Genomic DNA, 13,749 nt, shown 5'->3' on the forward strand with positions numbered 1-13,749 from the left:
TCCTGTTCTGTTTATTTCCTTTTTATTTTGTGCAATGAACCTGCTTTTTGCAGCAAGTATACACTCTCATGAAAACTAAAACCATCAGTCTAATTTGGCTTTGGTCCGAAGCAAGTTTCTGGCGTGAACTGTAGCTGCACGCGTGCGCGCACTCTGTTGATGCGGCGCGAGCAAAGCCGGGATTCTGAAACATGCTATGCCTATTACATTGCTTTTCGTGTTTCGTGCCTACTCATCATCAGCCTGGTTATGCCCACTGCAGGGCAAAGGCCTCTCCCATACTTCTCCAACTACCCCGGTCATGTGCTAATTGTGGCCATGTTGTCCCTGCAAACTTCTTAATCTCATCCACCCACCTAACATTCTGCCGCCCGCTGCTACGCTTTCCTTCCCTTGGAATCCATTCCGTAACTCTTAATGACCATCGGTTATCTTCCCTCCTCATTACGTGTCCTGCCCATGTCCATTTCTTTTTCTTGATTTCAACTAAGATATCATTACCTCGCGTTTGTTCCCTCACCCAATCTGCTCTTTTCTTATCCCTTAACGTTACACCTATCATTCTTCTTTCCCTAGCTCATTGCGTCATCCTCAATTTAAGTAGAACCCTTTTCGTAAGCCTCCAGGTTTCTGCCCCGTACGTGAGTACTGGTAAGACACAGCTGTTATAAACTTTTCTCTTGAGGGATAATGGCAACCTGCTGTTCATGATCTGAGAATGCCTGCCAAACGCACCCCAGCACATTCTTATTCTTCTGATTATTTCAGTCTCATGATCCGGATCTGCGGTCACTACCTGCCCTAAGTAGATGTATTCCCTTACCACTTCCAGTGCCTCGCTACCTATCGTAAGCTGCTGTTCTCTACCGAGACTGTTAAACATTACTTTGGTATTCTGTAGTTTAATCTTTAGACCCACCCTCCTGCTTTGCCTGTCCAGGTCAGTGAGCATGCATTGCAGTTGGTCCCCTGAGTTACTAAGCAAGGCAATATAATCAGCGAATCGCAAGTTACTAAGGTATTCTCCATTAACTTCGAAAGTTCTGCCAGTTCTATTCTAGCTGTAGGGTTAGAGGCTTTCATACATTGGCGTTTCTTGATCAGATCTTTCGTCTCCTGCGATAGCTTACTGGTATCCTGTCTAACGGAGTTACCACCGACTTCTATTGCACTCCTTAATGATGCCCACAAGATTGTCACTCATTGTTTCAACACTAAGGTCCTCTTCCTGAGTCAAAGCCGAATACCTGTTTTGTAGCTTGATCTGGAATTCCTCTATTTTCCCTCTTACCGCTAACTCATTGATCGGCTTCTTATGTATGTTTCTTCCGTTCCCTCCTCAGGTCTAGGCTAATTCGAGTTCTTACCATCCTATGGTCACTGCAGCGCACCTTCCTGAGCACGTCCACATCTTGTATGATGCCAGGGTTAGCGCAGAGTATGAGGTCTATTTCATTTCTAGTCTCGCCGTTCGGGCTCCTCCACGTCCACTTTCGGCTATCTCGCTTGCGGAAGAAGGTATTCAATATCCGCATATTATTCTGTTCCGCAAACTCTACTAATAGCTCTCCCCTGCTATTCCTAGTGCCTATGCCATATTCCCCCACTGCCTTGTCTCCAGCCTGCTTCTTGCCTACCTTGGCATTGAAGTCCCCCATCAGTATACTGTATTTTGTTTTGACTTTACCCATCGCCGATTCCACATCTTCATAGAAGCTTTCGACTTCCTGGTCATCATGACTGGATGTAGGGGCGTAGACCTGTACAACCTTCATTTTGTACCTCTTATTAAGTTTCACAACAAGACCTGCCACCCTCTCGTTAATGCTATAGAGTTCCTGTATGTTACCAGCTATGTTCTTATTAATCAGGAATCCGACTCCTAGTTCTCGTCTCTCCACTAAGCCCCGGTAGCACAGGACGTGCCCGCTTTTCAGCACTGTATATGCTTCTTTTGGCCTCCTAACTTCACTGAGCCCTATTATATCCCATTTACTGCCCTCTAATTCCTCCAATAGCACTGCTAGACTCGCCTCACTAGATAATATTCTAGCCTTAAAGATTGCCAGGTTCCAATGGCGGTCTGTCTGGAACCAGAGATTCTTAGCATCCTCTGCTGCGTTGCAGGTCTGACCGGCGCTGTGGTCAGTTGCTTCGCAGCTGCTGGGGACTGAGGGCTTGGGTTTGATTGTTGTGTTCATATAGGAGGTTGTGGCCAAGTACTGCACCAGGGTGGCCAATCCTGCTTTGGTGAGGGAGTGCGTTACCGGTTCTGGTCACCGGGATCAGGCCACACTCCAGGCCTGTTTATGCAATTTTATCAACAAGCGGATTTTTTTTTTTATCCGGTGGAAAATTGCGCGGCACCGGGATTCGAACCACGAACCTCTTGCACGCGAGGCGGGCGTTCTACCTCTACGCCACCGCTGCACTTTCAGAGCGGCGCTTTGGCCGCATTATCAAGGGGCTTTTGTTACCAATGTGACCAGTCGGCCTTGAGAGACTGACAATAAGTGTGACGTAGAGAGGAAGGAATAGCTGTAAAGCCGCGAAACCTGCTGTTGGTTCTCCTTCCATACCATTATCAAGGCGATGCACTGTCTCTTCGGGTTTGCAACAGGCAGTGCGGTTGCTTTCAATCAGCTTAGTTGAGGGCTCATAGTGCAAAGGGTAAGGCATGCAGACACGGACATAAGAGAAGTGGACAACACGAATGCCGTGTTGCACGCTTTACCATTTTTTGCATTATCAATCCTTACCAACCAGCTCAGATTTCTATCGTATTAAGGTTTATTTAAGGGCACTGCCTTATTATGCGGGTGGGAGAGCAGTCACTGGGTATTTTTCATATTTTGTGAGGTTTGTTTGCCAGTCGCAAAAAAAATTGCACGCAATTAGTACGTCGCTGAAAACACAGCAGTTCGATATCATTTCGGAGTACCTGTGGGTGCCTACAGATGCCTCGTTGACACTTTGATAATTAGGACAGTACTTCTGCAATTAGATAATCAACTGAAATTGACAAATTAAATTTCAGGAACGATATAATTACTGGCAGCTACTCTACTGCACTGGAAACAATACGCATTAGGTTTTCTTCAAGTAATGCAACTGCTCTTTCTTTAAGTGTTGGTACATGATAGTTGGGGCACCCTGTATAACTCACTCAGTAACTGAAATGAGGCCAAGCCGGATACACTCGAAATCACAACCGGAAACACTCAAAATCACAATCAACTGCAGTCATGCGAAGGAGCGCTTATATTGGACTAACAGAAAAAATAAAGACAGAAAGAGGCTGCAGTTTCGCCAAAAATGCGAAGCAGTATTAGTAACAGCGAAGTGTACGACAATTGCACAAAGGAAGATTGCACCACCGAGAGACGCCAGGTTCTTGGTGGTGGGAGAGGACTCAGGCTGTGAAAGTGAACTGTCTCTACTATTTAAACTCTTAGGTAAGACCATCACTTCAGTGAACAATTCTTCGAGGTCACGCAAAGGTTCTTCAAGTGCAAGAAATATATATATATATATATATATATATATATGTATATATACATATATATACGGGGTTTGGAAAGCTGGTCAGCCCCCCCCTTTCCGGAAAAATGAAAACTTTCTGCCTATGATGTCCGGAAAAATGAAAACTTTCTGCCTATGATGTCTAGCATCACACAAGCAAAGCTTTGGGAATTAAAAGACACAGAACAGCAAAATTATGTTAGTTTAGTCTGGAAAACTAGCTTTCAAGAATCGATTTCCATTTATTTCACAAGAAAACATTTGAGTGGAGGAAGAGGAATTTTCGCATTTGTACCATTTTGCACTTGAACTGCAGTCCTAACAGGATAGCATAATGCCACTATTTTTGTTCAGAAAAATGTTTTCAAAACTCGCAGGGTTCAGCCCATTGTTCCTTTAAAATATAACATAGTCTTTGTTCATAGATAATTGAAACCATTAATGAACAGTGCACAGAGACTATTCAGATCTCATGACATCTCGAGGTCTAGGTTGGGAACTTCAAGCACTGTTTCAGTTTTCAAGCATCAGTTTTTAGGTCCTTTAATGGTTACAAAGAGTACGTTAGTACCAAAACTGACATTTCTGCCATAGTATTCCAGAACTGTAATTCACCATGCTGCTTAGCCTTCTTAAATGGGGCATGTTCAATTATCGCTTGGGCTGTGGTAAGTCAAACACTATATACGCTTGTGCAATATTTACAATAAAGCAACATGCCTCTAATTTAACCAACATAAAAAACTAATCATGCAAACAAATTATACCAACTAAATTGGTATCATTAACTGCATTAATCTTCTATTTAGAAGCATTTCTGAGAGCAGTAATTTGTCTACTACTGAAAACAAAATGGCAAATGAAATGAATGCGGCCAGTTCTTCAAAGCGCTGGGGCACTTCCACCTAAAAACGTGTAGTCTGCTGAAGCTGTTAGCTGTAAGTGTGTTTGTGCTAGGAAATTAAATAGGTTGTTCTCAAAAGCTGTGCACTGTGGATAAGGCTGTGTGGAGCAAGGGCTGGGATAAACAATGCCACCCAGGTTAACAACAGCAGTGGCAACTCCTGCCAATGAAAAATAGAATTACCATTTGCCATGAACACGTGTTCAAGTTATTTGGGAGAGAATTGGATGCAGTGATGTATTCTAGTGGAGGAGAGACTCATGCCTGGTGCTGGCATATATACCTGTGGTGCTGCTGTGCTTAGCCTATTTCAGCAACCTTACGTACATGTGCCTATATAGTCAATTTATGCAGCTCTTCCTAGTGACCCAAGTTGTCTACTAGATCGGGACATTATAGGTATGAGCCTAAATAGACAACCTGCAGCTGGCTGACCTACAGACAACTTGGGTCACTGGATGCATGCCCAAACAGACAATTGACATTCTATAATTACTTAACATAAGTGTAATAATTAGAATATTTACCAACAATGAATTTCCAATCCCAAAATTACAAATGCTCCACCACTTGAATGCTAATTGCACTCACATAGATAATTATATCCAAAAGAGGTGTCCTGCCCGATTTTTTTTACTCCTCAGTGATGATGGTGAGTGCAGAGTGCATTGCAGTGAAAGTGTGCTCTAGCCTTCAGACATCCTTCGTACATTATATTGCAGATTGCCTCTCTCTCAATTGAGTAAGAGAGAGAAGAAAGGTTAACCATAGGCGAGCTTCTGATTTGCTACCCTGAACTGGGGTGGGCTATATAGGAGTTGGAAAGAGGGCAGATTGTGAGAAAAGAACGAAGAAGAAAATAATAACAGGAACTAGTAACAGAAAAGACTTTCAATCACAGGGGTTCACACAAGCTGATCGATCTCAAGAAGCACAGTAGCACTTGCACAGCCTTCTGGTGCAAACCGTGAAACTATTATGCAATATATTTACCACAAATATGAAGTGGAAGTGCATGGACGTGGTTTAGTCATATTTTGACTCTCAGGGTTTGAGAAAATTGACATTTATTTTATTTAGACTCCTTTGTCATCACAGATGTTGAAAAGTACTGCATCAAGATGGCAAGTTTGGCCAGTTGGTTGGGATTCATAGTAAGGTTCGTTACAGCGCAACACAAGACAAGGACAAAAGAAAGTATAAAATGACGACACAGCGCCAACTCTGAACTGATATGTTTTTAAAGTATGTCTAACATATAACATAAAGGTGCCAGTTGTTAACCATGACATCACGAGACAGAGAGATGCATTGAAGCACTGGTGCATAATAAAAATTGAGATAGGCAACGCAGTTCCTTGTCATGAAGAGTGATAGACGGTTCACTGATACATGCCTTGTCCTTAAACTTAATATTGTAAGCCTCGGCAATTTCCCTTGTCAGTTGGCTCGAGTGTTTAAAAATGTCGTCGTTTTATACCTTCTTTTGTCCTTGTCTTGTGTTGCGCTGTAACGAACCTTACTATGATGAAAAGTGGACACAGCAACCCTGTTGTGACGATGACACGTGGACACAGCAACCCTGTTGTGACGATGACACCTAATGTGCCTATCTTCGTGCAGATTGCTGCTGGATGCCTTGTTCTCGCTTCGGCCTCGGGAACGACGATTTCGACAAGCAACAGATGCTGCTGGCGTGGCGCTGAATTGGGAACTCCGATGCCGCTTCGTTTCGACAACGCTTTCGGTACCTTTTCTACGCCCCCAACAATCTCAGCTGCTGCGCATGTGCATGATGCCTACGGAGGACCGCGCAAAGCTACGATGACGTCAGTTACCGATAAGTGGATCGCCTCGCCGTTGGGTTGAAAAGGGCTACCAGCGCCTGCTTTCTTCAGTGGACACGGCAACCCTGTCGTGACGATGACACCTAATGTGCCGCTCTTCGTGCAGGTTGGTGGTAAAAAAACTGGCTTTTCTAGCAATTCCTTATGTCTTATTGTGTTGCCGTGTCCACACATAGTACTGGATTGTTTAAATGGTGTTTTCAATGGCAAGCCTGATACTTATGCTTTCCGGAGATGTAGAAGAAAACCCTGGGCCTCCGCTGGAGGTTATGGCTAAAGAAATGCTTCAGAACCAAAAAGAAATTTTGTCAAAAATTACCGAAATTCAACAAAAACAGGTATTATCGGAATTAAACATAACACAAATTCAATGTAAACTTGTTGATATCGAAAAGAAGCTACAGAGCATGGACCAAATTGAGAACAGGCTTGCCAAAGTGGAAATTTGTGTTGAGACACTCGATGTGCACGTGGCTGCCTTGAGAAGACAAACTGAGGACTTGGATAACCGCACTAGGCGAAATAATCTTATCATAAGAGGATTAGAGGAGGAAGAATCCGAAACAAATGAATTTTGATGAAAAAGGTGAACGAGGAAATCGTTGGAGGTATACCAAAACAGAAACTAAACTCGATCGAACGAATACATAGATTAGGAATGAAAATCCCTGGTCAAAGTCGTCCGATTATTCTTAGAGTTACGGACTTCAGGGATAACGTTGGAATTTTGAGCAACTGCAGGAAACTCAAAGGTACACAATTTAGCATTAATGAAGACTTTTCCAGACGAGCCGTGGAAATCCGCAAGAAACTTTGGAAATCATCAGAAGAAAGAATTAAGGGTGCCAAGGTTAAATTATTTTTTGACAAGCTGCGAGTTGATAAAACTATGTACACTTGGAATGATGTAACGAACGAGCGGAGCAAGTGGTACACCTCTCCCGATAAAACTACGGCATGAACTCATCACCCGGAACCCTCCGCTTTTAAGATCATAAATTTAAATGCCAGAAGCCTGGTGAACAAGGCTGCTGCGTTGGAATGTGCTGTTTTGGAACATGACCCAGACATCCTGGTCATAATGGAAACATGGTTACACACGGACATATGCGATGCGGAAATAGCACCTTCCGGGTACATAGTAATAAGAAAAGATTGAGGAATAAAGTTCACGAGGGTTGCAATGTGGGCTTGTTGGTAATGCATCTTCAAGGGGAGTATGGTAGCGCGATTCAAAGACGGGACAAGAGAAGACACAAAGGGACACACACAGCGCTAGGACACACATAGCGCTGTGTGTGTCCCTTTGTGTCTTCTCTTGTCCAGTCTTTGAATCGCGCTACCATACTCCCCTTGAAGATTGAGGAAGAAGGGGTGGTGGTGTTGCCATTATGATTAAAAGCAACATTTCATTCACGATTCTGCCAGCTAAAGTTTGAAGTTTATTTTTTTTCTTCATTACAGAAAGAGGAAACAAGAGCTAGAGGCCATTTGGCCTGACAGGGGCTCTTGCTCCTAAGTGCGTTCGGCTTACATGATGATCCAATGTATGAAAGAAGCAAATATAACAAGAAACAAGCAAGTACGATGTAGAAAATACAAATAAACAAGATAATGTGTACATTATACAATGACTATGTGAAAAAGACATTTATGCTTCAAATTGTGTTTGTGCATTCACATTACAGCGAAGATTAAGGAATACATATATAGTGCATGAAAAAAATTGTAGTGCGATAGCATTTTACGTATAAATAATTTGTGTATGAGAAGGTTTTTTATACATTGCTTAAAATTAGGTGCACAGAAATCAATTTTTTGCTTAACAATGTTTAGTAGCCTTGGTATTTGATAGTTTATATCCTGACGTCCGTAGTTAGTACGCGTGAATGGTATTTTTTTTATTTGATAACGTAATGGGTATCGAGGAGAAGTGGGTATGCTGACAACATGGAGCCTGTGTTTTCTTATATGTAATAGTAATATATAATAAAATACTTGATTTGCGCGGATCAGTAAATGTTTGCCAAAGAGATTGTGTGTGGGTAAGTCCCGCGGCCTACTATGGTAGTTTTCAAAAATTAGGACTACTCGTTTTTGCAAGCTTAATAACTTATCATAGTTTTTTGCTGTAGTTGTTCCCCAAATCAAGACAATAAGTTAGCTTCGAGTAAAAAAGGGCATAGTATATTGCTTTCTTTAGCCACAAAGGTATTAGATCACCTATTTTATACATACAGCCTACCACTTTGCTAAGATCATTGCTAAGCTTATTGACATGATTGTACCAGGAGAGGTTCTCTTGGAACCATACCCCCAAAAACTTTTACGTTGTTACTTGTTCTAGCCTCTTTGCTTGAAATAGAACAGTTATATTAACAGGCAATGGCTTGTTTATCGGTTTAAATATTATATATTTGGTTTTGTTGACATTCAATAGTAGTTTGTTGATGTACAGTCATTCAGATAATAAATTTAAATAATAATTTATTTCTTTTTGTAAGCATTGCAAGGAAGAATTTGCAAAGAAAAGATTAGTATCATCTGCGTGTATGATGATATTAGGTGAGGAAGAAATGTTAGGAAGGTCATTGATATAAAGATTAAATAATCTAGGACCAAGTATGGATCCCTGTGGCACGCCAGTCTGTATTTTGAGAAGTGAGGAAGTGGCCTGATTATATGAAAGAAACTGGTAACGGTCCGTTAAGTAACTTCTCATTAAATTTAGTGCTGTACCACGTATACTGTAGTCATAAAGTTCGCACAGAAGTATAACATGATTTACACTGTCAAAAGCCTTTCGCAGGTCCAGAAATAAGCCTACCGTGTATAACCAGTTTTCCATATTTTGCAGTATTTGATGTTTTATATTTAGGAGCGCATCCTCACGATTTATTTTTTTGGAATCCATACTGCGCCGTACCAATAATAGTTGAGAGTGATATTGAAGCAGTATGGATTAAAACTAACTTAGGCAGTTATACAGTTTTCACAGGTGGTGTGTACCGTCCCCCCGGTTGCCCCTTAGATGCGTTGTTTCAACTTAGGAACTTTATGGATTCGAATCTGCACCAAGGTGATAACATTCTGATCCTACGTGACTTTAACTTACCAGGGATTGATTGGCTGTCCCAATCCTCTGGACCGGTAGAAGTGGCCAGTTGTGAACAACTACTAGAGTTTGCGTTTTGTTACGAGCTAACCCAGGTTGTAACGGATTACATACGAGTATGCGGAATGACGTCCTCGATTCTTGATTTGGTTCTTGTATCGCCAGGCTTGATGCCTTCTCTTGTTTGCTGTGAAGTCGCAGAGGGTCTATCTGACCATAATATTGTTTTGTTATCTTTAAACGTTACTGCAGACATGCCTAGTACTCATTCAAAGAAGTTAATTTTAGATTTTCAAGCTGCTGATGACGTCGGTGCACTTGACTTCTTTGAACAGTCCCTCGACCAGTTTTTAATGCATTATCGTTCCAGAGCCAGTACAGACCTGCTGTGGAACACTTTTTCAAACATTGTACGACAGTGCATCGAACGTTTTGTCCGCAAAATTGTCAGGAAGAAAACTCCTTGGATGACGAGGGAAATTATACATATTAAAGGGAAACTGAAAGGGAAACGAAAAGCCCGTTCGCAAAACTCCACCTCACAATATAAGGAACCCATTCGACAACTAAGTAAACAGTTAAAACAACTTGTTCGGAAGAGCAAGGACAGGTTTTATAGCATCACACTTTAAAAATTTCTTGCACAAGACCCCGGAAAATTTTGGCGCTACGTTAATTTTAAGGATAAGCGACCATACGTGGATGCGAGCCAAAATAATGATAAACAGGTTGACAGTTTCAGTGATTATTTCTCGTCTGTTTTTATGCGAGATAACAGTATGGTTCCGCACTTTGCAGATACCTCTGATAGAGTCCCAATAGAGGATATAGTAATTAGTGAAGAAGGAATTCTTAACTTGCTCCTTAATGTTAATATAGACAAATCGCCTGAACCAGATGAAATACCCAACGAATTTTTATACAGGTATGCAGAGTGGGTTTCAAAATATCTTGCCATTATATTTCACTCATCTATTACTACCGGCTGTTTCCCCAGTCCTGGGAGGTGTGCCAAAATCGTACCCATACACAAAGGCGGCGCAACAGCAGACGTCAACAACTACCGGCCAATTTCCCTTACCAGCGCATGTTCAAAATTACTGGAGCATATTGTATCAAAACATTTAATTAAATATCTGGATTACCATAAGGTATTATACAGCCGTCAACATGGGTTCAGAAGAAAACTCTCCACGACAACTTATAGAAATTGTACATGACCTCTCCCAAACGATCAATTCACGCGGCCAAACCGACATAGCGTACCTAGACTTTGCAAAGGTGTTTGATAAAGTTTCTCGTCCTAAGTTATTACACAAAATAGACACCATATTTAAAAATCCCGCAATCACGAAATGGTTCACGTCTTACCTTCATGCAGAGAACAGTATGTTCAAATTGGAAACTGCCAGTCTGTACCCTCACTTGCAAAGTCTGGTGTACCTCGGGGGCACGGTACTAGGACTACTCTTATTTCTCGTATTTATTTATGATATGCCTAATGACATCACTGTACCGTTGCACTTGTTTGCCGACGACTGTGTCATTTATAACAAAATTCAATCGAGACAAAAGCAAGAAGAACTTAACTCAAATCTACAAAAAATTAAAAAATGGTGCGACAATTGGCAAATGGTCCTAAACCCTCAAAAATCAGTGTCTATGTCTATTTCACGTAAAAAGCGTACCCTTAGTTACTCATACTACATTGATGACAACAAACTCGAGAACGTTGAAAAACACAAATACTTGGGTTTAACTTTAACATCAGATTTACGCTGGAATACACACACGGAAAATGTGTGCATCAAATCGCTTAGAGCCCTGTGGTCTTTGAGGCGGAACCTCAATTGGGCAACCCCTGAAATTAAATGCCTTGCTTACAAAACTCTAGTTAGGCCAATTATTGAATATGCTAAAATTGTTTGGGACTCACACACCATAACTAACTGTTCTATACTTTACCGAATACAGAGGCTAGCTGCTAGGTTTACATTTAATAAATATTGTCGCATCCATTCTCCAACAGAGTTATGCCATTTAGCTAATCTAGCACCACTTCAGCTCAGAACTAAATACGACAGATTAAAATTCCTCTTCGAAGTTATTCATAATCAAGTAGATATTAAACCAGATGATTATTTTGAGCTTCCTATGAACTCATCAACGAGGCATCGTCATAGTATGTACATTCCTCCTCCACTCGCCCACAATGATTGCGTCAAGTTCAGTTTCTTTCGTAGGGCGATAAGAGACTGGAATTTGTTACCAGACTCTCTTGTAACCTCGATGTCCTTAACTACCTTTTTGGAAAGTCTTAAAAGCACAATTTTTGTAATAACACATAGTGAATTACCCAATATGTATGCATTTACTTTTACATGTGCGACTCTTATTGTGTCTATGACGATGTGGTGCCAAATTGTGAATGGCTTCTTTATTACTTTCCATTGTATGTTGCAGTGCATACTTTTCCATTCTAAGACAAGCTTTGTGAGTCAAAGCTTGTAACTCGGTCGCATTCTGTTTGTTTTTGTTGTTTTTATACTCCACTCCTGTAATAGCCCAATGAGGGCTTACAGTATAAATAAATGAATGAATGAAATGAATAAAAGTGTCTGCGAAGACCACTCCAAATACCACAAGATGGCGTAAAGCACGCTCTGCTGCAAGTTCTCAACCGAATAGAGACATATATGATTCATTATTAAAAATATTTACATTTAGCGAATCCGTAGCACTAACCATTCTACGACATGCAATTTGTTATTTTTCTGGGAATAGATTCGTCCTTGTAATTTACAGTTCTACTTCGCATTGCTGTATTTGCAACTGCAGCCAGCATCATCATATGAAATACAAGGTCGATGTGCTTATATTCCGTGCGGCGGTGTAAGTTTGTGTACACCATCGGCCTGTTGACCAGTAGGTCGATGGTTCGGCTCCTGTGGTTGCTGTGGCAATTTGTTTATTATTTTTGAAGGAGAGCACCTGACAGTCTGCGATGGCACACTTCCGCCACTGAAATGTTTAGCTCGTCTTAAATGGCTTGGCAGGCGTCACTGCGTTACCGCGTCGCTGGTAGAAAGTTATATTTCATGTTATCACACTGACACGCGATTGAGGGGCAAGTGCCTGCAACGGAGTCACCTTAAAAAATGTTTCCGACTGTTTACAATAAGTATTATTCATTTGTTTTATAGCCGTTTTTAAAGCGAAAACTTTTCTCATTGCCAACGGTTTTTGTTCGCGCTGCTAACTAGCCCGCTCGCTATGCTTGCCGAGTTATTCGATCTAACTACAGTTTTGTACAAATTCATGTATTAATGATAAATAAATGAGAGAACAGCTGTATTACCAGCGAGCTGCAAATCTTAGCCCCACCACGCATTACGACGATGAGTAAATGGAAATGTAATATGTGCCGCTACCAGCAGTATACAGAGGCGCAGTATCTGCAGGTGTTTCACCAAAATGTTTACAGCAAGGTTCGCGTTATGTCATTCAGCTGGCAGACAGTTTCGGCTACTGTTTCGAGACGTCGAGTGTGTCGATCAGTCTCGGAAGTGCGCGGTGCTATCGAAACATCCCACCTTCCAGGCCGAGGTTCTTGGCGGCTGTGCGCAGTGTACTACGCAGTTTGTCGACGTTCCTGCCGGCGACGCCCCAGCGCAGGCCCTCGGAAGAACGGTGCAGCTCCTCGACCACGTAGATGCCCGTCACGCCCGTGGCGCCGAAGAGGACGATGTCGAACTCTCGCGACATCCTGCCGAGGTCGACGCCGCTCACCTTCTGCTGGCGCGTCGCTTTAGAGTTTCCGCTTTCTGCACCGTGGCTAGCACCGTTTCCGCGTTGTACGCAGTGTTGCCACGACACATTAAAAAATAGTAGCAGATTTTTTCGCGAAAAATTAGTAGAAATCAGTAGATTTTTAATTTCAATTTTTGCACTCAGTTTATGAGCCCACGAATTCAGCGCTTGTATTAGTACTCTGTTGAAGTATTGTAGCTTCCAGGAAATAGTACAAAAATTGACCCTGAGATTCTTAGCGATACTTTTGAAAAACCCGGGGATCTAGAGAGCCATTGTCAAGCACGAATTTAAACACAGTGAAGCCCTCCGATGGCCTATTCAAAGGCATCAGATGGTAGTTAGTACCTGAAAGCCTGAGAGTATAGTATCTTCCAGACAGGGGTAATTGGACATCGCTGGGAGAGGCCTCCATAGAGGCCTCCGTGCTGCAGTGCACGTAAACATGATGATGATGGCAATGATGATGATGATAATGCTAATGGTGGTTTCATAGTTGTGGGGTTCGGTAGTGAACCCACTTCCACAAATTCACCGCCTCACCTTTTCCC

At 42.0% G+C, this 13,749-nt stretch overlaps 1 protein-coding gene across 3 annotated transcripts in view; it reads right to left on the reverse strand.

Annotated features, from left to right (window-relative positions):
• The window catches only part of LOC126535679 (saccharopine dehydrogenase-like oxidoreductase), a 227,825-nt gene extending 214,571 nt beyond the window's left edge, over window positions 1–13,254 (reverse strand). For 2 of the 3 annotated variants that reach the window (XM_050182501.3, XM_050182500.3), the window contains exon 1: window positions 12,982–13,245. In XM_050182501.3, the coding sequence (XP_050038458.1) occupies window positions 12,982–13,153 (172 nt within the window). In that variant the 5' untranslated portion in view covers window positions 13,154–13,245. Of the gene's footprint in view, window positions 1–12,981 lie in introns of all 3 variants that reach the window. The other variant, XM_050182499.3, reaches the window with a different exon arrangement.
• Window positions 13,255–13,749: the final 495 nt, after the last annotated feature.

This window comes from Dermacentor andersoni, chromosome 7 (genome assembly GCF_023375885.2).
Source record: "Dermacentor andersoni chromosome 7, qqDerAnde1_hic_scaffold, whole genome shotgun sequence".
NCBI lineage: Eukaryota > Metazoa > Arthropoda > Arachnida > Ixodida > Ixodidae > Dermacentor > Dermacentor andersoni.